This window comes from Wasmannia auropunctata, unplaced genomic scaffold (assembly GCF_000956235.1).
Source record: "Wasmannia auropunctata unplaced genomic scaffold, wasmannia.A_1.0 LD334170.1, whole genome shotgun sequence".
NCBI classification, from domain to species: Eukaryota; Metazoa; Arthropoda; class Insecta; order Hymenoptera; family Formicidae; genus Wasmannia; species Wasmannia auropunctata.
Genome location: NW_012028720.1, coordinates 249,448 through 275,514, shown reverse-complemented (window position 1 = coordinate 275,514; position 26,067 = coordinate 249,448). Strand labels below are relative to the sequence as shown.

Below are 26,067 nucleotides of genomic sequence, written 5' to 3'. Positions count from 1 at the left end.
GATCGAGCCCGTTGTAAATCAGATTAATTAAAGGTCGGTCCGCACAGGCACAAGGCCAATCTTTTTCGCTCGTACGCAGCGCGAGCTGGGGGACAGCGGATGGAGGAAGCGCGGAATTTACTTTGTTAGGGGAAAACGACTTGTCCCATCGTCTTTCCCTTCGTTCACTCCCAGCGGGAATTGCGACATTCCCCGAGGATCGGCCGCGAAGGCTCGATGGACTCGCGTCAGCGCGCGTGCACGCGCAATAATTCAGCGGTATTCGTCTCTCGCAAACGCGGGCGTTTCTTCGTTTACGCGATCGTAATGCGCGCGGTGAAAGCGTTTCTTCACTCGTGATATCCGTTCTCGCCTACGTGCGCACTTAACTTCTAAACTCGGCGAGTCCTAAACTCGGTAACTCGTGTGTTGCAAGGTATATATCTTTCTAGCTCGTAAATTGCGATTTTCGTTATTTCTCTAAAGATTCGCGTAATTCGAAAAAATGGTATTGAAAGAGAAGATAAAAATTTGAATCGTTTGTCCATGACTCTATTATATTTTTTTAATATCTTCAATTATAAACTAATTTGTTACAATCAACTTTCGTCGTATTTTTTGTTACAACTTGTAGTTGTTTAGTCATGTCAATTTCAATTCAATCAACTTGTAACAAAAAAAAACAAGCAAAGCATGCAAGATATTCCCAGCTGCATCGCACATTTTTAGGAAGAAAACTGCCTACACCACATGCTGATGTTTTAGATACTATTTTGTGCAGCTAATCAATTTATGGAAAGATTGTACAGTGATTTCATAATCTAATTGGCATAAAATGCACATATATATGTAAATACATTATACATTAAAAAACGAATTAAATACGAATTGTGTAAAACATCGACGAAAAATATAAACGCACAGTTTCTTTTTTTTTCAAAATAACTAAATTGATATTATAACTTTTCAAAGTGAATTATCCACCATTAACAAATACGAATAAACGTTTTTTTTTTTAGAAAAAATTTATTGGGCAAAATGCGAGATTGAAGAATTTTAGAAATCAACGAGAAATGAAGAGCTGATATTCCAATGTGAAATAATGATATATCCGCGTTTGTCACGGATGCCTGCAGGACATTGTCGATCGAACGGTCGGTATCGAGCTTTTAAACTCGGGTATTTCGAAGTATTTCACGAAGATCTATCGAGCGTGACGAATCTCGTTGGCAAACTCGATACCCACCGCCGCCGATGCGGTTGTTTCTGATTGAGAAGTCAGGGAAAGACGAAGGCATGCGTGTATGCGCGCGTGGATGTGCGTGCCCACGCACAAGGGTGTGCGACGTATATCGGGGCGTAGAGGAAAAAATTGGATCGGTCACGGACACGTGGTGCGACGATCTTTCTCACTCTCTCGGGTCTCTCTCCTATCCGAGACGAAAAAGGACTCGATCTGGGTGATGAGGAGGCGAAGAAGAAGTGAGGCGGGTGAGGAGGAAAGGGTCCACCTCCTAAATCTCCCTGCGGTTCCTCGGATAGCCCCCGCGCGTTAGGGATGCTGAGTCATACACCCTCGACACAACGGCACCGCATAGCGGATACATGGCGTGTCACCCCGAATATTATTTGAGCCGCCTGACAGCGCAATCTGTGAATGCGCGATATTGTCTGACTCGCGCCGCGATGGCATGCGGTACCTACTACTCCACTAGAAACGTCACCAGAAGCCTCCTCCTGTCTTTGTGCGCTTGTGGACATGTAGAATGTAAAGTCAGCGTAAGAGGCGTCGTGTTTGAAAGCGAAGAATCTAGGTCTGAACTGAGATAAGAGAAAAAAGAAGAGAAGAGGAGAGAGAAGGAAAATTAATTATATATTTATTTATTTTCTCTCTTTTTTACTTTTTCTCTGCGACCATGTCTTCTGAAAAAAAACTTGAGCTAATGCATACAAAAGATAATTATAATAATTATACAATTAATTTTGCCTGTTGCAAAATTTTCTGCATATTTACCTATGATCGTATGATGTAATGGATAAAAGAATCGAGACAACTGGAAAACATTAGTTACAACAGGAAGAGAACACAAAGATCAATAGCTTCAATACTTTTATGCGGTACGGAGAACGACTCTCTTCTGCGAATTGAGCATAATGTGATCGGTCGACATAAAAATTCGTAGCTAAGCCGATTCATTGATTTGCATAGTATTTGTAAAAAAGAGTGACGCGAAAGAAATTCAAAATGGTGTCAAAATACATTGCTTCAATCAAAACGTAAAGAGCATTAAATGCCGATCAAGTATATTGATTGAGATTGCACGACTAAATAACATTTCTTAATTATTAAAACTGGGGCATCGTTATTAATTATTATATACATTAATTGTTATATTTTTTATTCCTGCCTTAATCCAAATCATATTCAAATATCCATTTAATAGTTATGCTATTGCATTTATTTACATTACTCATTGTTATAGTAGTTACATTAATAAGTTTAATACCATTGTTATTTTCCTTGTTTCTTCGAACAGTCGTTCACGTCAGCTAATAAATAGCAAAAAGTCTGAAAACAATTTTCGCGACTTCATCGTGATTGCAGCGCGCAGATGCTCGCTAACGGCGCGGAGAGTTAATATCCATCGCGTGACAACTTAGCGCTTTCATCCGATATTTATTACCACCTTCCGGGTACGAACAAGCGTTTAAGAATTAATCTACCGCATGTCGCGAATCGTCGTGTGCGTCGAGCGTGTGGAGGAAGATAAAAGAAGTTGCGCGCTGGCAGAAGAACGTTTCGAGAAAGAATGCGCTCGGCGCGCGCTCGCGCGCCTACCATCGCGAAAGAAATTAGCGTGGATTTATGCGAGGAGGGGTCACGCGGAAGCGAGGGGATCGTCAAAAACCACGATGGCCAACGGCGTCGTCGAGTAAATAAGGACGTAAATCGGCGAGAGGGCCGTAAATTCCAGGCGCATTTGTTCCTAATTTAAAGAGTCCCCGGGCCGGGACCGACACCGTTTCTCGCCACAGACGGCGTAGAAGGGGGCGGGGGAGCAGGGAACGCCGCAACGTAGGGCTCTCCTCTTCGGTTTTGCGGTGATTCTCTTCAGCGGGTGCCCGCGCTCCGGTAAAAAAGAACGAAGCGTGTGCGCGCGCGCGCGCGCGCGTGCTGGCGCGATTAATCTCTCGCTCGAGCACGCTCCCAAAGCTGCATGCTCTCTCGACCTTGCGACTTATACGAGGATCTAAATTTGACCGTGCGCACTAATGAGCGTGGGCCGGCAATTCATTGACGAGACGGAAAAAAAAGTATCGCACGTCGTAACGCATTTGCTATAGCGATTGCACTTGTTGAGACCATTTTAAGTGCAGCGTAAGCGAGATAACTTGACTTTAGCACTCTTTTCCGAGTTCCATTCATATTTGGAGTTGCAGAGTGTAATACACAAATATGTTGGAAGCCTTTTTAAACTTCGTTTGAATTACTCAGTCCAAAACAAAATTCTTTAAAAATCATAAACTTATCACATTCTTAGGGAAAATCTATCGTTGTACTTTACTTTGATCGTGTGAACAACGAAAATTACCTCTTTTAAACATTAGCTTGAATGGACACGTATTTTTCATTGCGTAATTTTTGTAAATGCAAACGGAATAATTTTTTTAGAAACAGACGAGATACGAAATTTCAATTATAATCATAAAAGACATCATAGATTTTAATTAAATATATCATATCGCAATCTGTATTACAATGAGTTATTTTTATAATAAAACGCTATTTAATACAGCTATTCAATTCATTTGTGTGTGAAATACGTGCAAACAGTTAGAGAAACATCAATTTAAAATAATTGTAATAATACAATACATTCAAATCAAAGTTTTAGAGTACAAATTCTTCATTGATGATTTTGACGTTGCGTACGAATGCCACATGTCGATATTCTCGAAATAGGTACCGTATAGTCCTGGTTGGTGACACGTAGTAAGGGATTCCAATGCGTTCGCTATTTTTATGGCGTGACGACGCGATAGCTCGGGCGCGTCACAACGAGAAAGAAGAAGTTAGTCCCGCACGCGGACAGACCGTTATGAGACTGTGCGCCGTCTCCTCCCGCATATTTAGCGCCCACCCCATGTCAAAAACGAGGCCATAAAACACGCTTGCGCGTAAATAAAACGCGGTCGCTTCGCCGTCTGCTCGGCGAAACTAGGCAATAGGCAGCTACGGAGAAACGACTCGTATCCTCTTTGACACCCCCTGTTCCTTTCCTCATACTCCATTCACCCTCATCCCGGTTGTGTGCAAGAAATATGAGACTTGTCCGAGAATTCTCCGCGTCGGTGTTGAGCGTTTCTCCGGAAAGATTTTTCCCTTTTTGAATTTTTTATATACATACATATATATATATATATATATATATATATATATATATATATATGTGTGTGTATGTACGTATAAACTAATTTCAATAAATAAATACAATTTAATATTCATTTAATGTCAATTTTTACTATTCTATCCTTTTACGTAGTCACTTTTGTAATTGCAATTTCAGTTAAACTCTTCAGAATCCGCATTTACATAATCGTTATTTAAATTTCCACTCTGAATATTTCCTAACTTCACTGCCTTGCGATAAAATTCAAATAATTGTTGCAATACATAATGTTCTTTCCAAATTTTAGGACATGAGTTTTATATAACAAACTCTTTACGTTTAAAATTCAAAGCGATTCTCCATAACTATATGTGGCTGTTTTTTTTTTTAGCTCAGACCAACCTCCGGACGAAAAGGGGTTCTTTGTTTCCATCGTTCGCGATATCGCACTCGAACGGATCCGCGACGCGTTGCTCGCGGATGTGCATACGAGGAGGGTTAAGCGACGACGCGTGGACGCAGTTTTGTTTCAGCCGGGATGGTCCGAAACGCGCACGCGATTAGGGCGGGCGTTAGATTGGCAAAAGGACCACGGAAAATTCAGCCGGGGTCTGCCATCCGCGGCGCTATCCACGTCGATAAGGCGCCTGCATTGTCCGGCGGTCACGTGTTCCGACCGTGCCCTAACTTCGCCACCCCACGCGGGACGCCGGGCCACCCCCGGGCTTCGCTGTTTATATTAAACTCCGGGGTTAATACCGTGGCTTACTCTAATGCCGGGGCAACCCTTTGCCCTGCGATACGCCGATAAGGAATATGCATGCGGACACCGGCGGGATCCGCTCTCTCTTGCCGATGGCACTCTGAATACGCTGTTTACAACACGAACAACAACGGTATGGATATTGCAAAACTAGATGCATCACGGAAATCAGTTGAGAGGTGCTTTCACGTGTCACGCGCGCGATAGGATTGTAAGAGCATACTGAGGCTGTTTCACGACGAAAAAAATGTTTAAGAGAAAGTTTCTCAACGTGCGTGATATGGGCCTGTAAAAGCGTACGAATGCGCAAAGGCGATAAAAATATTGTAGCGGCATGTAAATAAATATGTACAAGAACATTTCAAGAAGGGAAAGAATTTGAGGGTCTTCTGAACGAAAAAATTTCGTCGAGTTATAAAAGCTAATACATGCCAGAATATCAGAATATTTGTAAGATGCAGAAATTAAAAATAATATATACCTATGTATAATAGTACACACATATTCGATACAAAAAATTCATATTTATGAGACGATTATACAACGTAAGCACATCTTTCTACGCTTCAAGAAAATTTGTCAGAAATGAATCTATTTTACGAAATGTGTTTCTTTTTATTTTTATTATTTCATTATACTTTAAATATTAATTTCTATATCTCTCGGGCGAGTTGCGAGAAGGCGATACGCTTCTTTCGTTACGATAATGATCCGATTTAATATGACCTCTGCGAATCATTATCCTACAACCATAATGAGCCTTGGTATTTTCCGCGCGTCATTAACGTGTCACGATCTAACCGATATTTAAAGTGATATAATGTGTTACGCTCTATTTCATTCGGTATTCAGTTAGTTGAGTATCCTCTTTAAGATAGATTATGTAACTTCAACTTATCAATCTACATAGCACGTAAATTTTATAATATTTATTGTAAAAATGTACCAATATTTCTAATGTGATATAACTTGGAAATATAATAATTCTGGCGAATATTTCTAATGTAAAATATATGGAGTATAATAATTTTATTGATATATATCATTTCAGCAATAAATAATACTATCTCTCTTTTTGTTGCTCTCTTCTTTTACATAAGTAAAAATCAAAATAATCACGCAAAGCATATCTTGCATAAAACACAGCACATTAATAATCCGGTTACTAGCAATGATAATTTAAATATATGACGCACCTAAACGGCATAAGTCACCTCGGATCTTGAAGTTACTCAATAAGTATAAAAAACATAGAAAGTACCGATTGCACAATAAATAATACCTATTGACTAATATAACATCTAACCGCTGTTAATTAAACAATCAAGATAGAATCTGTACAATCTAAAATCAGACAGTAAATAACTGTAACTGTACGTTATAGCTCTTTCAACTTGAAGAAAAATCCAACGATTTAATCTCCAACGTTGACAGGTTAATCGATCACAAACCGTGACACAGGAGTGGTTCCCCAATTTACGTCCCGAGTCTCCGTCGCGGGATCGCGACGACGCACGCGACGCGTCGCTGGAGCGAGCGCGATGAGCGGCCGGCGCGGCGCGGCGCGATGCGCGGATGAAGAGGGCAGATAATAAAATGAAAATGGGTAACGCTTAAAGTCAAGAGTTCGGGGACGGCGGGAGCCCCCGAGCCGGCGGCGCGCGGGCGTAACAATGCGAGATAGAGGGCCCACCACCGCGGTCGTGGGATAGGGGGAAGGGTCGCGGACTCGGGTTCACAGATAACACATCCCTCCGCGGCTCCTCCGCATCCCGCTGCGACCGCCGTCCGTCTCTCTACCCCTTCTGTATTACCCCGGTCTCTCGGTTCTTTCGGTGTGTATACGTGCGTACGTGTGAGGGCAACGCTGGGAGTCGTCACCCTCTCGAAACACAGCCGGGGTAGTTAGCGGCGCGATGTGGCCGCACAGTGGCGTCGACATTTGCATTGTTTTTCTCTGAGCCGCGAAACGAAAGCGCGAGAACCGCGAGAAAGCGCGAAGAACGAACGTTTACGAACTGTCCTCGTGACGGGCGCTTTTTCTTTTGCTTTTTTTTTCTTTTTCAAGAACGTGAGAGGAAGTCTCACGATATGCACATCAAGTTACGTAAAATGTCGTCGATATTTTCGTTTCACGTTTTACATTTCCGCCGACTTCGTCGTATCGTCTTCGCGATCCGTTAGCGTATCGCGGAAACTGGAAATCATGATTACTGGATTGACAAACGTCTGGCAAGCTCGAGCTTCGGTCGCTTAGATTCGTTCCGTGATAGACGCTGATTAGTCGGTGACGTGGTTTGACCATCAAAGCGATTTCTATCTCGTATCCTGCATTCTGCATCCCATTTCCCCTTCCCCCCCCCCTTCATCTCTCGCATCCTCCACGAGCGGACGCTCTTTCCCGTTCGCGCTCGACATTTCGAGTGCACGATTATTTCGTCACGTCGATAAATTATCCGAGGTTAACAGGTGAGTACAGACAGACAGACAGTGATAATAACGACAATGATAAACGCGTCAATAATACGCCGACCTATTCGGGAGCGTGGCTGTGGACGATACTGATGATGGACTGATGTAACCATCGCGACGAATCGCGGCATAGCCTGATGCTCGATTGTAAATTCGGGATGCGCACTTTGCACCGTTTACGGATCGCCTTCCGGAATTAATTGGCACGTTTCAGATAAAACAGAGTTTTCCTAATCTAATCTATTTGTATTTAAAAAACATTGAAATGCGTGCAAGCATGAAACACGTTTCGTCTTATTGTTAGTGTGAATTTTAGTAATAGTTACTATAAATTAATTTTTAATGTTAGTTTTAAAAATTTACATTTTTAGATATAATTAATTATAAATGTACAGATTTTTTTAAGTAATGAATGAATAATAATTATAGATAATCGAAAATTATGGGAAAAATTTACATACATAATCCATCATTCTGAAATTGTAAAATGATCTCGAATCTATTTATAACTTATAATTTTATAGCAACTAAGATTAGAAATAATTTCTACACATCTTCCGGCTTTCTGACGAGAAAATATATGCAATAAACTTGAAATGTTCATCGATCGAATGAAGAATGCGGCAGAGGATCACGAGATTCACCAGGGAAGAGCAATGGCGAACCGAGATATTTGCGTGATGAAATTAAGGTGTAATTACTATTGACAGTCCTTGTCAGTGGCGGCTGACAGGTGTGGGTGTGTACCAATCGTTACGTCAGTCTCGTATCTAGGCTCGAATAGAGGGTGCCCTGTCCAAATGTACCGAGTCATCGACGGCGGTAGGAAATGGAGAAAAAAAAGAAGAGTGACCGTGCGGCCTCGCGCAGTGCCTACATTAATGATGTGGCAATATTTTATTAAACATACCGGCACGCGGTACTCGAGAGCCTCACGGCTACAGCGCGCAGCGGTTCGCATTCATCTCGCTCGATTTCCCAATGCTCCTTGAAGTGACTTATTTCCCGGTATTTGCCGATTTATTTAAATTTTAACATATTATATTTAAAGTATATTTTATTAGAATGTAATCATTCAGAACACCATCAGAATGTAAACAGCAGCTTGGCAATCTTACAGTATCTCAGATATTATTATTTGCGAATACCATAGACATAACTTATTAGTTCTAACTTGTTAATGCATAACTTTTTAGTTCTAAAGCGCTTCGAAAAATTTTGAAATTATTTTATAACGAGAAATATGAGAGAGAGAATGCTTATAAAAAATAAAAATAGTTGATTCTTTGTTTTACGTAATTTTGATATCACCGAGAAATTACTGATAACGAATTGCGAGATTTTAGCGAATATAATTCACACGAATGCTGAGAACTTCACGATATTTCAACCGTAAGTAAGAATCTCTTAAAACCCCGTTTAAAATAAATATCAATACGTAAGTACCCGTTCATTAATAATTATCTCCCCATCTATCTAATTGTCCAACCTTTCTTCCCGCTCATTAGCATCAACGAGATGTATGTATAATACATTCGGCGTCGTCGAATGCGCGCGGTAAAAAGTCAACGCGTAGGTAGCCGGAAGTGGCCGGGGCGCCGTAGAGATACCGCGAGATCTACATCTCCCTCTCTCTCTCCCTCTCTCTTGCGTGGAGGCCGACGTCGGCTGTCCCTCGTTGGGCTTACGTTCTTAATTAGATCGTTAAATACCGGTGGCATCCGCGCGCGCAGAAACGCAACGGCGGCGTATGTACACCAGCAACACGCCCGTCCGCTCGTCAGGCTCGCTCGCGCGATGGTTGCCGGCTGTTGGGCAAGGCAAGAGGCAAAGGGAATTGCATTGCATGCCACATAATCGTGGGAGTGTTTCCCATCAAGATACACGTAGGTACCGCGCACTCGCTCTGTGCGCGGGGCTCTCCGGTAATACCCTCTCTCGCATAAATATATCCGCGCCGCGCGCATTTACATGCCCGCCTCTACGGGGTGGCTCGGCGCGGCGCACGCCGAGATAATGCGGCCGATCTTATCCAAGGTAGCGGAGCTTGGATTTCGAAGCAAATCGGACCGTTCCTAATCTCGGACGGGAAACGGGACGGCTGATAACGATTCGCGCGCGATGTCTTGCGTTTTTCCTCACGACGGGCCTTCTCGCGAGGGGCGTGAAGAGACGAGAGAACGAGGAAGCTTCGAGAAAGCTTGCATCTCGAATTTTCACCTGATGAAAACAGCAGAGAAAAATACTGAAATACATATAATGTCTTTTAAAACTATTTATCACAATTAATTAAAATTATATATTTTATATGGAAAAATTCATTACGAAAAAACAAATTAACTTCGGAGCCGCAAAAAAATATCAGCATCGATTTCTCTTCACGCCCGATTTTGCAACGCGACGCGAAATAGCCGTCTCGAAATTGATCGCGAGATTCCCGGGAAACATTACTGACCGGGCGGGATAAATGGCAGCGTCGGTTGTTGTTGCAATTAAAGGTCTCTCTAGCTATCGTGGCGCGCGCGCGGGCGAGCTCCTTTTCCCGTATAATTACGGCCGATGTATCGACGTCGGGGACGTAATGATCCCGGGCGACGATTATTCAAGCGGCGCGGCGCGGCGCGCTCGGGACGTTTTGGACCACCGGGTATGCAGTATCTCGTGCATACACAACATCGGAGAAAGCTGAGAGGCGGCCGATCTTAGCGAACTAAACGCTAGCTTTATGCACCGTGCCCTCGTTCCGCCGTTTTATCCGAACAATTAGACACGTGGTCCGTGGACGTACGGCGGCCACGGGGTGGTGCACGGAAAAAAAGACGCAACCCTCCATCTCGCGGGCGGAGAGGAATTCCCATTCCTCCCCCCTCCCCCCCTTCCCCCGATGTAAGGAGAAAGAGAGAGATGGAAAGCGGAAAGAAATTTATTCGCGCTCTCGCGCCGCCGGACACGCTAATTTCACGTCAATTACACGTGACACGTAACATACCGTAATCGCACCGGAATCTTCCGAAGCAGCGCTAAACACATGTATTAAAATACGCGATAGATATTGGAATACGAAAGGCACGAGTTCGTTTCCAGCTACCATTATCGTGATTAGATTTCGCTGACGTAATTTTCATAACGAACGTTGATCCAATCTGAATAAATAAACACTTTGATTCACATTAACAAGCTAGAGAGCGGTTTCTCATTTTTCCTCATTACTTGTCTTTTTTTAAATGAGTAAGAAATAATCGTATGAATAGTCAAAGTGGAATTATAAATACAATTGTAAGAATAATAAACTAATAGAAATGATACGCTGATAAATAGTCTGCTGTAAAATTACATCAGATTTTATTATAATTGTTGAAGATATTAATCAGTCGATTCTCGTAGCGCAAGTTCTTGCGCGCAACAAAAGCAATTCAGCTGTTAAGACAGCGGGAAGTTGCGAGATGATTTAAACGGCTCGACATAAGATGTTATGACGTACGTTTTCTGGTAACAGCAATTTACATATCAGACCGGTTGAGATAATCGTTATCGCGACACTAGATGTTTCTCACGATCGCGTTAAGTATCGAACGCTAATTATTATCAAACGCTCCTTACTTATGTGGAGCGAACGGAGCAAAAATTTGAACGGCGGCCGTTCATTATCTCGTAATGCAATCTTAAAACGGCATACCGGCCTCGGTGTAATTAATAATGCATTTCGCATTCGTTACTTTTGCGTTTCGCTAAAAGAGCGACACACCTCGATTAGCGTAATAACGTGCCGCGGTACGCGCGAACATTCATTCTGTGCTTTTCATTTCAAACGAATTTCATTCACGATCGCGAGTTACCGTTTCCATGCTCTTGCCTTCCATTATGTTAAATTAAACGAGACGGTGTGTCCTGGCCCGTTCGCTTTTTAACCTTCATAATAGCGATCCTTTAATCCCTTAATTATAATAAATAATAAGCTTATCTCGAATCGGTTGTCGGCATATCAACACGTATTACGATATGTTACGTAAAAATTTATTAACCAGTATTTATTCCCGATTTACGTACGTGCATGTTCGTGTTATCAGTAAATTAAAAGTGAATATTTAAAATCTTTTCAAACCTGATCTTTAAAACCTTTTTAAAAGTTTTTGTGTTTCCAAATATATAGTTGTAAATATAAATATAAGAAAAATATTTTAACATTTCGTCATAAAAATTACAAATAATAAAAACATTTTTTTAGAAATACGGAAAATATTTGAATAAAAAATGCTTTTGAATAAACAATTATAAACGGATTGCTTTTCGTAAATTAAACTTTTAAATATAAATAATTAATAAAATTTTAGCATTAATTAATTTCTGGCCGACTTTAATTTTTGCAAAACTTTTGTTAAATATTTAATTAATAAAAAAATTAATCAAAACTTTACATTTATATTTTACCTTTTCTGTATTATTCTTTTTAAATAATTCGGACTTCAAATTAGTCAAAGAATTCTTTTTCGATCATCATATATACAAGCATGCTACGCTCATAAAAATATAATTACATTTAAAAAAGATCGCATATAAGCTGAGCAGCTTTAAGCGTTAAACGTTAAGTCGTAAGGGAGAAGAAGGGAAGAAAGGCTCACCCAAATAGCAGGGATACGCGAGGAAGAAAAGGACTAGAGGTCCAGCGATCGCGTCCGGGCGCAGAAAGAGTAGAAAAAGTCGAGCGGGGCAAAAAGGAGGAGGTGGAGGTGGTTCCCCGAGAATGGGGACATTAGCATAAGCTAAGCCAAGCTAAGCGTGCCCATATAGCACGGAAATAAATAGCCTCCCATCTCGTATCTACGGCGAGATGCTTTAGCATGGGCCATCGTCGTGGTCGCCGCCGCCGCCGCCGCCGCCGTTCTCCTCATCGTCCTCGTCGACCCCCCCTGACTGAAACCTACCGCCCGGCCGCGAGTCGTGTGCGTGCGAACGTGCGTGCACGTATCCAACGAAGAGAACACACCGGCAGGAGAGGATCGCCGCCCGGTCCGAAATCCTCTCTCGGTATACGTGATGCGCGTGCGATGGTGGTGGTTCCTCCTGGAGAAAGGAGCAGATGGGCCGGGAGATAGCTCGCGCGAGCGCTCGTTCGGACAGGATGCGGTTGTCATCGGATGCGGCGAAAGAGGGAGAGAGATGGAGGGAAAGGCAGGAGATAGATACCGGGACTAGAGATTGGCTTCGGGGAGCGAGAACACGTTGCGGCGGGAGACGGACAGAGGGAAGTGGAGAAACGCATTGTCTCAACGGCTCGATGACGATCGCGACACAACGAAGGTACGTACGTACGTACCCACGTACGTCCGCGTCGCCGCCACCGCCGCGGCGTTACACATTGTTACGTCAGTGAATTGTCGTCATCCCGTCGCCGTCGTCTCCTGGTCCCGACGGGAATCGCGCTGCTGGATGACAGTCGCAGGCATACCGGCGGCGATAATATCTCTGCCACGTCGATTAGACGCAGCCCGCGGTCAGCGAGCAACGGACGACGACGTCGAGAGAGCGTACATCTTCTCTGGGGAGACAGAGAGTGAGTGAGAGAGAGAGAGAGGGGGGGGGGGAAGAGAGAGAAATGGAGAGAGAACCATTCCGCTTATGCGCTCGGAGAGTTCTTCCGGCGCAGCGCTCTCCTGCCACCCGGTACGTGGTACAGGAACCATGAGGCTTCGCGATCGGGGGAAGAGAAAGAGCATTGTCCCTCTCGGTGCGCTGCTAGCCTCTCTAGGCCCGTCGAGGATCGCGGCTACGTGACAACGAGCGTCTTCGAGATAGCATCGTCATGACGATTATAGGCGGGACAGGCAGGCAGGCGCGGGTAATACGGACGACGACCGAAGTATCGTTGTAACGTCGGGAATACGTCGTGAAGACCCCTCGGCTCGTGCTAGACGCAAAAACGCGACGCGGGATGGCTTTCTAGTTTGTCCCGGGCGGGTTTTTCAAGAGGAACTCATGACGAAATCTGTCATCGCGCGCTCGTGACGTTTAGATAATATTTCATGGGATAGTCTTTAAATGCCGCAAGTCTTTTTTCTTCGACGAAGATATCACGGCTTGACAAAGCTTGGAAAAACTTCCAGATGGCATGACTTTTGGTGAATGCGAAGCATAGGATATTTTAACAAAATTAACGGAATAATATTTAGAAGCACGTATTTTGAATGGTGGTGAATCGCAATTTATCACCATGTATATTTTAATCGTTAAAATATAGAGGGACGGGGGGGGGGGTATAGAAATATTTAAATATACTCTAACTTAAATCGAACTGAGCGCACAGAGCGGTTAGGAATAATAATCTCAGACTCACCGGTGGTGAAGAGAACGATGGCCTTGAGGCAGCTGTACTCCGCGGAGTCGACGTGGAGCGCCTTGAGTTTCTCCACTTGCTCCTGGAAGATCCTAATGTGATCCATGAAGGCGACCACGCGGTCCGCCGCCATCGGCGAGGCGTGAAGGCCCGCCGCCGCTAAGAGCGGCGCCACGTGGAGGGGCATCGAGCACTGGCTCGCGTTCAGGACGAACAGCTCGCTCCACACTAGCCTGAGCAGGGCCACCTGGTCTGTCACCTGAAGATCCGGGAAGAACGGGATGTTCCGGGCCCACTCGACCGCCGAGAAGAGCAGCCGCGCCGCGAGCTCGCAGATATTGTCGATGCCCATGATGTTATTGGGCTGCATGCACTGGCCGTATCTCGAGGTCGGATAGGGCTCCGCCCTCAGCAGCAGGCTTATGTACGACGAGAGGTAAGAGTGTCCGTTTAGGCTGGCACACGCGACCGCGTCCCCGTTCGTCAGGGCGAACTGGCCCGGCAGACCCGGCAGCGAGGGTTGCGACGGCGGCACTCGCCCCCTTTGCACAGCTGAAAACACAGAAGAGGAGCGCTTGATAATGTGAAGACTCGCCTTTACCTAAGATGCTGATCTCGCTTTCACGTTACACGGTACGATCACTCGGCCGTCTTGCCCCAAGGTCTGCGCGAGAGACGGCGGATCAAGACGGCGAACTTAGCTGAGGGGCGATCGAGCTTGCGGAATTCGAACAATCTTGAAGTATTACATGTGAAAAATTAGAAAAATGTGGGTGAAAAATGTAAAATATATCAACTGTGCACTTCTATTTTTCATTACCAACTCTTTAAAAAATGCAAGCTACATTTTTAATGCAATTTTCATAAATTCTATCGCGATTGTACATCTCGCTTTAAAGCCAACGCGCTTTAACTCGTCCCAGTTTCACATATGACCTTCATCCACCCCTTCCTTAAAAACTGTCTCAACGTTTCTAGGAAAATTTCAACGTACACGAGGAGTCTGATAAGCCTGTTGCGCAATGAGATTTATCTATGCAGTCACGCGTCATCGAGTTCGCGACTCTCCGGCATAAAAGAGAAACGGGCTCTTTCACTTTTCGGTACGCAATCCGCTGGTTGAAATATTATCTATCTAAACCGTACTAGAGCTCATTTCCAAAGAGACATATCCGTTCACCGTTACGTACAAATTGCTAATATCGATGCCTTCGTACGATTAACGATTAACATCAACGCGAGATAAGAATCAGACGTGAGCGATTCAGCGACGAATCATATCGTTGACCTTGATCGCGCGTGTAAAAAAATTAACAGCGATCGCGTACGAGTAGCCTTGAATAGCCTAAGCGGCAAGGGCAATTCTCTTGCTCATTTCTTCGATCAGCGCGATCTAAAAAAAGATATCTGACGAACGGGTTGCGCCACGCATGTCTATAAGCGCGAATTTCTACGTCGCCCAGGGCGACCATCCTCATCGGACAGGCGGTGACGTAACGAGCGGAGGTCCTCTTCTCGGACTTCGCTCGTGCCGACCACCGCGTGGCTAACGGTCCGTTTCGCCGAGAAGACCGTTCGAGCGGATTCGTGCCTCGCAGCGCGAGGTTCCAGCGCGGGGAGGATACATAACGCGCTCATTTACCCGCGTACACTACTTCGCTACGTGCGCTAGCCACTTCCAAGAAGTCACCGCGGCGTCGCGAACCGCCACGGAGAGAGGCACGACACCTGTACCGGAACCCGGATGAGTCTCTCGCGGCGATACTCTCGAGTGCCTGCAAATATTGTGCAAAGGCAAACACACGGCCGCGGCTGCGTGCCATAACGCGGCACGTAGCGTTCAAGTACACGCAAATATGATCGGCCGGAGCCGGGGGGAGGACGCCGCGGTGTCGGTGATTCGATCGCAAGCAAGTACAAATTTCGCCGAAAGCTGTGGCCGTGCCCGGTTCATCGACCGCGGCCATTATTATCGTCATCATCATCATCATTATCCCCCCATCATCGTCGTCGTATCATTGAGGTTAATACCCGCGCTGCAATTCTAGACATACTATTTCGACGGATTTAGTTACCCCTTTTTTTGCCGAGACACGTGCATTATCGAGAGAATTTGTAGTTTCGCTGCATTACGTATTATATGCTCTTTCCGCAAGACAGAAGTGTTCAATATTGCAGTCTGGAGTAATGACCGTTTCAATCAGCGTGCACGTCTGATAAAAACGTTACATGTCTTCTTATAGTCGCGCCTTCGCTTAAAATATCGTAAAATTCGTATAATGTATAACAAGGTCTAGATAAACTTAACTAAATTTAAAAATTTAGAAAAATATTTTATATACATATATAATAACAAAAATATTATTTAAACAATTTTAATTTTGTTTCTTCTTTGAATAAGTCTTCTCTATCGCGGATCACGAAATGAAGATTATACGATTCGTCCTCGACAACGCGAGTTTATTAGATTTCGGTTATCGATCGGCGATTTCCCGCGGGCTTCGATCGCGAGCGACGACCATGCCTTTTCGCCGTGCGCGATTACGCGAGATGTCCTGCAAACCGTTACGTACTTATAAACGCGCCTCTACCGCATTCTCCGGGCGCGATTACCGCGATTATTACCGGACCGCGTATTTTTTCCGCGCGCGGACTACACACATACATGTACGTACATACGCGAAAAGAAGGAGGAGGAGGAGGAGGAAGAGGTGGTAGTGGACGACGACGCGATTACTCTGTTGAGTAACGACCGCGCGTGTTCTTGCGCGATTGTCCGCCGTGCGAGCGTGCGCGATTGCGCTCATCTGTCCGCGTAACGCAATTACTTCGCGTTACTCGAGTGTGCTTTCACTCGCGATAATTGGCAAATGACGGGGCAACGCGTGCGCGTGACAATGCTGAAAACGAGGCGACCGGAACGAGCTGCCGACGAGCCTTCGCAAATCTGCGCCTCAACTTCTCGAGTATTGAAGCGAATAATGTGAATTATTTAAATGCGCGTGCTCGTTTGGATACGTGGAAACTTGAGGCGTCTCAAGGCTGGATTTTTCCACGTAATTTAGAATAATAATTTCGCAACTTATCGATCTTCTTCTTAGAAATTTTAAATTGATAATAATAATTATATTTATACTCTGCTACAATTTTAATTATAGTAATAATAATTATTTATAAAAAAATAAATGTCAAGAACAGACAAGTGTTCTTGAAAATTATTTTTCCTGTGGAAAATTTTGTATAAATGTATTATTACGGTCGTGGAAAAAGATTCCAAGTAAAAGAAATAAGTTTACAAAGAATTATTTATTTCATATACAATAAATATATTTATAAAATGAAAAATTAATGCAAAAATTATACTGTATCTTTCTATATTTTTAGTAAATAATAGATTAGTTTCATTTTTTTTTGTACTTTTGTTTTTTCGCATCTGTACGTTTTTGTGCTAAATTTTTGAGCTATTAATATTCATACGGTATCAATAACATCAGATTAAAATTATAGCGGATCTTAAGAAAACGGTGCAGCTTCGACGACATTCTGGAGGACTCTCGATCTTCGGAACGCGGAACCGAGAGAGCGAGGGCATTGAGAGCACACTTAAACCCCGCAGCCGAAAGGGAACACCGTCTAGGACGTACCCCGGCAAATTGCGACTCGTAACAACGCGTGGGCGTACGTACGGCGCGCATCGATGCGGCGCGATGCAGCGCTCGTGTTCTCGGAAGAGATAGCGACTCGAGAGCGAGACGGCAAGCAGCGCGAGAGAGAAAGAAAAAGAGAGAGAGAGAGAGATCGCTCTAGCTCGCGAGAGACTAGCGGTGATGCGGGACCGGGAGAGGGTGGCACGTTAAAAGCGAAACGGAGAACGGACGAGAAGCAGCGGTCGCGGAGAAAGAAGAAGAAGAAGACGACGATGGAGAAGGAGATGAGGAGCGTGGAAGGGAGTCTTTCACGTACGAGATTCTCCTGCTCGAGAGAGCCGAGACTCGAAGAAACGGCGCCCCGCTGAGAAGCGCCTGGATGCCAACCTCCGCCCCGCGGCTCTAACGAAGGAATGGGCTCTTCTCTCTGCCCTTCCTTCTCCATCCCGCGTCGCCTCTCTTCCCGTTCGCCTCTCCATCCGTCGCGTTTGGTCCCATCCCTCTCCCGCTCTCACCTTTCCTCGCGAGAGGGACCACGCACGAGGGGTCCAAACCAGACGGGAGGGTCCACCGTCGTCGTCCCGTCCCCCACCCAGATACGCGAGGGATCGACGAAAGTCCCATTTAACGCTCCGGACAGCGGCGCCGCACTTCCGCGATATCGATGCATCGACGATGAGGCGGGAGAAAGGGAGAGAAAGAGAAAGAGAGGGAAATGGCGTACAATGACGAAGTTGACACGCGAAACCGGAGATAAACATGTTCCGAGCATGCGGGTGAGCTTGTCCAGATCGTCCGATACAGCCGAGAGAGTGATTCATCGGTAGAGGACTCGCGACTGCGCTCCTTTTTCTCGCTTCGTTTCCTTCGCCGACATCTCGGCCCGCCTTCTCCAAATCGTCCTCGTAATCGCGTAACGCATTTGCAGAATCATGGATGAACGTTTGCGGGGAACGAAGAAGCGACGATGATCGACAAATCAATAAAAAATAAAGAATAAAAAGAAGAAATACAATTAGCGCAATTGCATAAGAAAATATAATAATAATATTATTATATTCAAGATCAAATGGACCTTTGTCTTTCTGAACAAGATTTTAAGTCAAAATATTTAATCAGATATTAATTCTTTTATATCGTACATGTGTATCTATCTAATGTACATACTATTTATTTTATATAAATTAATATTATAAGTACATGCTTTCGCTTGCATATTCCGTATATACACATTCCATATATCTTAACTAACTTGTTATATTTTATCGTTATCTAGCGTTCTTATCTTCCGGAAATCAACGGACTGAGGCATCGCTCGCTAAACGCGCGGGAACGGCGTATTCCACAAGGAGAAAACCGGACAGTTGCGGGAATAGCCGCGTATCGACCTGGCTGGGTTTCGCGGGCGAAACCGGGACGCCCGTGGTCCCGGCGAGGGACGCGATCCGCGCGAGAGAATCTCAACGGCCGGCGGAGGATGCGAATTAGCATGATGCGGTTCCCCGATAGCGCGCCCGACTGTGCGCGCGGCGTAAACGTGTATACGGTACGGTGTATGCAGATTCGGTACCGTTACCAACCACCGTAGCCATCTATCCGAGTCCGAGTCGACCGCTGGCTCGCCTTGGCTTCGGTACCTTAGCAGTCCGCGTGACGTCGCAGCCGCAATCAGGCGATACCGTCTCCGCCGCGCTGGATTAACCGCATCGATCCGTGGTTTCTCCTCGTTAAAAGACTCGCCACGAGGCTGATGCGCCGCGCCGTGATTCCCGATTGTTGCCACCGTATTTTGTACCGTTGTTAGCGACAGTTTATCGCTATCAATTATCAAGATTTAAGTTGGACGAGAGTCGATCGAAATCGATTTGACATAAATGTTGCTGTAACGTAAATGTTAATTCTTTAATTTATTATTATTTTTTGCGTATTATTATATATTTTTTTATTGTTATTATACATTAAACATTTATATTTATTATTTTAATTGAATGGTCATTATATTTGTTAATAAATTAATACCAGATGTTTCAAAGTAGGTATAATGAGTAAAATTTTATAGGATAAAAATAGTTTTAATAATTTTTTTAAAAACTGATTAAATAGTTGAACATTCGAATATAGACGATAAATTTATTTTTAATAAATATAAATACAGGATGCAAAAACAGTACGAAGAAATTTTTTTCATCAGACATACGTGGGGGACAAAGGTGAATTATTTGCACGCACAATCGTGTCGTAGAACAATTCCGTTCGTATTAAAGTTCAATGATGATAAATATCGTTTGAAGACGCCAATTGCAGGAGTCTAATGTTCTTCAATATAAGAGCGATTATAGCGACTTATAGCGTGAAAGCGAGTTATGACGATGGATCGATAACGGAAAAAATGGGATTTTCCGTTGATTAGATCTAATCTGAATTTTTCCGTGCAAACGGAAAGACGGAATAAGAGCATAAAATCTTCGAAGGAACGAGGAAATGATAACTATATTGATTTTAGTGAAGCTGTTATTAACGTCTAAATATAGAGGTTGATACAAATCAATGTTGATATAAAAATTCGAAATAAAGAAGATCGAATTCTCGCGTTTGAATTTCTTTACAACAAATCTTTACATCAAATTTCTGACCGATTAACTACAGATGTTATAGGATCCGAATTTATTTATTAAAATACTTTAATTTTTATTTATTATACTTATTGAAATAGAAATTATTATGCACTCAATTATCTGAAGTATTGAAAGATAAAAAAAAAAGATAAATTCTAGAACGATCTTGCTTTTAAATCGAAACAGGATTTTAACCAACTAACGGAAGAAATGAGGGTGTTGCTGACTGTGAATGATCATGAATTTTTCATGTAGCCTTCCCACTAAATGAAATTACGACCAGCTTGGAACGCCAATGTCGATCGTGAAATTCTAAAATCGATAAATAAAAAAATAGCTGTTTCTCCTTACCAGATTGGATAGAAAGATTCTCTAATAAATGAAGGACCGTCTCGCTGAAAGAAGGGAAACCGCTAACGGTAGATTTTTCACGCGTAACGATCAAGTGAAGTCATCGCGGACTTCAGTGTGTCGAAGGTCGCTCGGACTAACTCGTAATACCGTAACACCACGTCGTGGTACGTCGAAGCCACAATGAAAGAACTGTCCGACGCCGAGATCTTGCGCTATGCTTTCTCTCGGCGAACGATAATGCTACTCGTCAAAAACGACGTGGCTTCATTAGCGCGGACGTGCCGGTTGATTGTCGCGCGAGGCCGTGATACGCCGATAAAGAATCGCGGAAGGATCGCGGAAATTGTCAGGAGGAGACGAGGGGGGAGAAAAGGGGGCGCGAAAGGGAGAACCTTGACGCGAGCGTATCGGAGAGACCCTCACCAGAGGGACCCTGAGCGATCCTCGCGGCGGCGGCGAACGCGTGGCCGTATCCTCGAAGGAGTCCGCGGGACGCAGATTGATGATCCTGGCGCGCGGTTCGAAAAAAGGGGGATACCGTGAGAGGGCGGAGGGGAGCTATCCGTCCGGGTAGAAAAAAAAACGCCGAGGTCGAACCTATCGCTTTCTTCCTCTCTCGCGCACATGGATACGATGTCGGTGTGTGTGTGGATTCGCGGCGCGTATTCTCGCGCGCGTTATGATGCGTGTGTGTGTGTGTGTGTAGGTGTGGGGCCCGTTCACGTGCGTGAGTGTCCACCGAAGACGGGGCCGAGGCGCGTCCGTCCCGGTGTGACGTACAATGTGAACGCGCGCCGTGGTATCGCTCGAAATAATTATAAACATCGGGGAGTGACGATCAATCTTCCGATCCGCCTTGATAATAATAAACGAATTACCGGGATGAGATGTGGGGCCCGTAGGTCGCGCGAAGGGGAAGAAGGCGAGGGAGACAAGAAGTCGGTGTGCCGCGCGAAGGCGCGCGGGGTGGCGAGCACCCGCCGAGCGCGTGATTTAAAATGCTAATTCTTTTCGTTTCGTGGCGACAGCCGCGTTGATTAAGACGGTCATGCGGGACGCGACCGCGGTAAAGGAATTTCATTAGCGCTCGTGACGTGTACGACTTAGAAATTTAACACGACTACGGCGCGCGCGCGAGTGTACACATATATATACGCATGAGTCAGAAACGAGAAAAAAAAAGGAAAAGAGCGTGTGTGCGTGTACATCTGTCTGCCCATCGTGTATCGCGCAGATTTGCTATAGGTGTTCAGATAAAGATGTTCGTGAAAGCGTTTCTCTTCGCGTCGCGAACGGATTCTATAGAAGCGCCAACGCGGATACTACATTTCGAAGATTCTTCTTTCCTCGTTGTGGTTGGCAAACAACTGCTGCTTTCGATGACCCTAAGTCAAACGTGAATCAAGACTTGTCCAGACGAATTTGCATAGTCGCATAATAATGAAACACGCACGCCGGAAGATTCGACGCAATTTACGCGCGCATAACGTTGAAAAACGCGAGTGTTATCTCATCCCGTTTACCGTCAGCAGCGATTTCGATTTCGCGTGAACAAAAAAATTCCGCGCGTTTTTATTATTTCTGGAGGCGTTGTTTTATTGCGGTCGTCCCCGGCTTAATGCTCGCCATTCGATGAACGAGTTATCAAGGATTTGCATAATTTTAAGAGGCAAACGGTAGCGCGCTCGGGAGATACGCGGCGACGACGCCGGGGGATCTTCCCCGCTTATTTGTTGGGACAATCCAGAAATTTTCCAAAGGATTTCAAAGCGCAAGTCAATAAACCGTCGCGCACACGCATGAATATTCCGATCGATAGCGAACGTAATTTCGCGTGGAATTCACCCGTGGATGACGTCGATCGTTTGCTTACAAATGTATGGCCGTTTCCTGTATGCTGATTAATTTATTACGAGGTGCTCTGGCATTGTTATCAAGAGCCATTAGCGACTCCCCACTCGTTAATCCTCCGTATAACGAAGCGATTTCGCGGTGATATACTATTTTACACGTATCGTTTGCTCTACTAACTGAAGTGCCTTGAATAACTAACTTTATATATGTGTCTAGATCTTTTGATCTAATTATCGAATGGAAATGTCCAACTAGAAAGCAGTAAACAGCAGTGCACAGAAATATAGTATCGAACTATAAAGCTTTATAATAGAAAAAAGATAAATGTGTTATCTTCTATTAGTTAATTCCGTTAAGTCGTTAAATCCTGTTATCAGAATTAATTCTGATAACAGGATTGTGATGAATTTCAACAAATGTAACATTGCGATGCAGAATATAAAAATGTAAACTATTTTACACGCATGTAATAAACGCACGCAATAAGCGGGACAAGTTAAGAAATGATGAATATAACCGATGAATTGCTAGCGTAGTTTTTTAAAATAATATACATTTGTTTGAATTCTCGCATATGCTAAAGCCTCAATGGTCGACCCTGTTAACACCTGGCGATCGCATTTACATACGACTTTCAGCATTGAGGCATGCACTGTTGAATTAATGTTCTTACGGGAGAAGAAATATTGGGCCATTAACATAAACTCTACGGCGATTCCGGACAAGCCTGGTTTAGTGTCCCCGAGCGAGCGGGGCAAGCGAGCCGCCGCCGCAGGAAAGCGGGAGAACGGGAGTCGTCTTCGATTACGCTCGTGAAACTTTCCTGCGTGTCATCGGTTTATATTGCCGGCCGATATTTCTCACGTCTCCGTGCCGATCTTAACGGATGCGCGCGCGCGCGCGGCGCGCGGCGCGCTGCGCGGCGGCGCCTCATCTCTATGGTGGCGCGATACGTTTCCTACGGACCTAAATACCATGCAGGTGAAACTCGACGATTCGCCGTCGTGTTTATCGATCCGCGACACCTCCGTCCCGATGTTTTACGACGCTCTCGGAAGCGGCATCCTCGGCATTATCGGCGAGGAAGTGTCGCGCAGCTTCGCCCGGGATTGCGCCGCGTTGTCGCAAGGTGTTAATTGCCCGGCATAAAATATTGCAATTATTATCGTTGGCGTGCCATAAAGCAGAAAATGTCGTGAAATTGCAAAAGGAAATGCAAGTGCATGTTAGTATCGAGCACCCCGTCGTTCCCAATGTATACACTCAGGCATTGCGAGCCGTTCAAGGTGAGCTTGGTCTTGAATCTTCGAGATGCAGGAAACGTTTAAATCTCAAATAAAAATTCAATAGTCGATAATAATAAAATATTAACTGAATTACATTTTAATAATTATTTCATTATTAACAATACAGCACGATATGTATATATGTTATGTTATATATGCAATATATGCATTATATTTAATAATTTACAACTTTATTTTTAGATATTAAATAACTAAATGACAAACTCATATTACACCTCCTATTTTTATGTACAAAAGTACGTTAACTGTCGCATTGCACCGTAAATAATACCTGCTTGTTGAACACAAGGTGACTCATCACATAAACTCAGAGAATAGTTTTACAATAAATACACACTCAAGGACCATCGTTCCTCCAGGACCACTCCATCAAAATCAAAACAGGACCACGACGAGAAGGAAGCATCCCAAGTATCGCTTTCTTAAAGGCGAGTTTGCAGCGAGCGACGGAGAGATATAGAGAAGGACACCCGATTTCGCCTCGCAAGAGAGAGAGAGAGAGAGAGAAAAAGAGACAGAGAGAAGTTCGCGCGCGAGTAAAAGAAAGAGGAGCCGGTGAATCAACCGCCTACGATCTCTCCTCGGCGACGGTGACGACCTACATGAGGCCTACCGCCGCACGAGGTCATTGGGTCATCGGTTAGGCGTCGTGCAAACGTACCAACGCTCATCCTCGAGCTGTTTACCTTCGCCCACCGTTTAACAAAATCCCTCGAGCGAGCCCGACCACCTTATGAGTGCGCTCCGCCGCTCATTCGAATGCATCATCGCGATGTGCCAATTTCTCGCCCGTTTCTCTCGGTTCCTACAATGCCTATCGGCTATTTCTCTTGTCCTCGACGATGTTTTCTCAAGTGTTCTCTTCTAATCAATGACAACGAAGAACAACGGCGCGTGACGGTCCGAATTTTGCAAATATTTACATCGATTTAATCGACATTGAAGAGAAATATGACATAGACATTGAAATGGGAATATATAATATTAGAAATAGATTCTTATAAATGATATTAAGGAGAAAAATTAACTGCAACCGGTTTAAAATTTTTATAAAAAGATAACATTAATTAGGATTTAAATCGATATTAGAAATTAAATATATGTTAAGTATATATGTTATAAAATGAAAATTATATGAAATTATTATGATAAAAATAATTAACATCTGCATACGCTAAAAACTTTGATTAATTTTTTATATCACTTCGATAAAATATTGCTACAAATCTAGAAAAACGTCTTCTCCCTCTCTACCGAACATCTCACGTAAATGAACATCAAGTTCTTCCTGATATATTATATACGCACGTCCCTTCGAGCGAAAGGGTTAATTTCTGATGTACGAACCTGCACGAAAAATATACATTCGTGTACAAGGACCCTGCGGCAAACCTACCACGGAAGGCTATAATAACAGCAGAAGCGCTTCCTAGTCTTACAATCTGACGTCTCTTTCTTCCCTCAAAAGAATTGCAATTTTTCGCATCTAACGTATAACACATATCCACTCGGTGTTTGCGCAAAATTGAGAGATTTAGCTTGCACGAAATCCAATTATGGAAAATCGAGCGTACAATAAAATGGCGATATTGCTATTTTACGATAGTTTATATCAAATTATATACATGCTGCAAACTAGAGGTGTGAGAATAGTTCGAATTCGAATCGAATCGAATTAAATCACAGTGGATTCTATTCGAGTTCATTTTTGAATTTACTATACTTAGATTCGAAATCGAATAATTGGAGAATTTCGAATCAACAATATATGATTATCAATATCGAATCGATCGCCTATTTTATTTGTTTCATTTATATCTCCCGTGCGATCAATCATTCTTCTCTATAGTAAATAAGTAAGTATTTTTGATGTATGTAATGTATATGTAGATTAACAAAACGTTCGAAAACATTCTAATTATTCGTGTATATACATTGCATATTATTAATTACATATTTTCTAGTTCAAAATATTACATAAGATCACGATTCTTTGTAATAAGCTGTAAATCGAAAACAGCTCTTCAGTTTATTTAAATCGTTGCGTAAAATAATGTCAATCATAAATTTTGATATTTATTACGTTTAATTAACATGTAATATAAATCTGAGAAAATTTAATTCAGATTCGATTCGATTCAATTTCAAACATGTTATAAAAAATTCGATTTGATTCGATTCGAATATGTAAATGCTTGATTCGCACACTTCTACTGTAAACGCCATTTATTTCTGTCCCTCATATCGATATATTTTAAAGAAAAGAGTAAAATTACGTCTGGCCGCAGGTGAATACTTTTCAATTGCATAGTACATGTAGTGGAGAATGCTAATACCGCGTGACACGGCAGTTT

At 43.6% G+C, this 26,067-nt stretch overlaps 1 protein-coding gene across 1 annotated transcript in view; it reads right to left on the bottom strand.

The window, feature by feature from the left end:
* The window catches only part of LOC105459685 (COUP transcription factor 2), a 119,993-nt gene that overhangs the window by 51,339 nt on the left and 42,587 nt on the right, over nucleotides 1-26,067 (bottom strand). Inside the window, exon 3 of the mRNA XM_011705912.1 lies at nucleotides 13,937-14,488. Coding sequence (XP_011704214.1) covers nucleotides 13,937-14,488 — 552 coding nt within the window. The remainder of the gene's footprint in view (nucleotides 1-13,936; nucleotides 14,489-26,067) is intronic.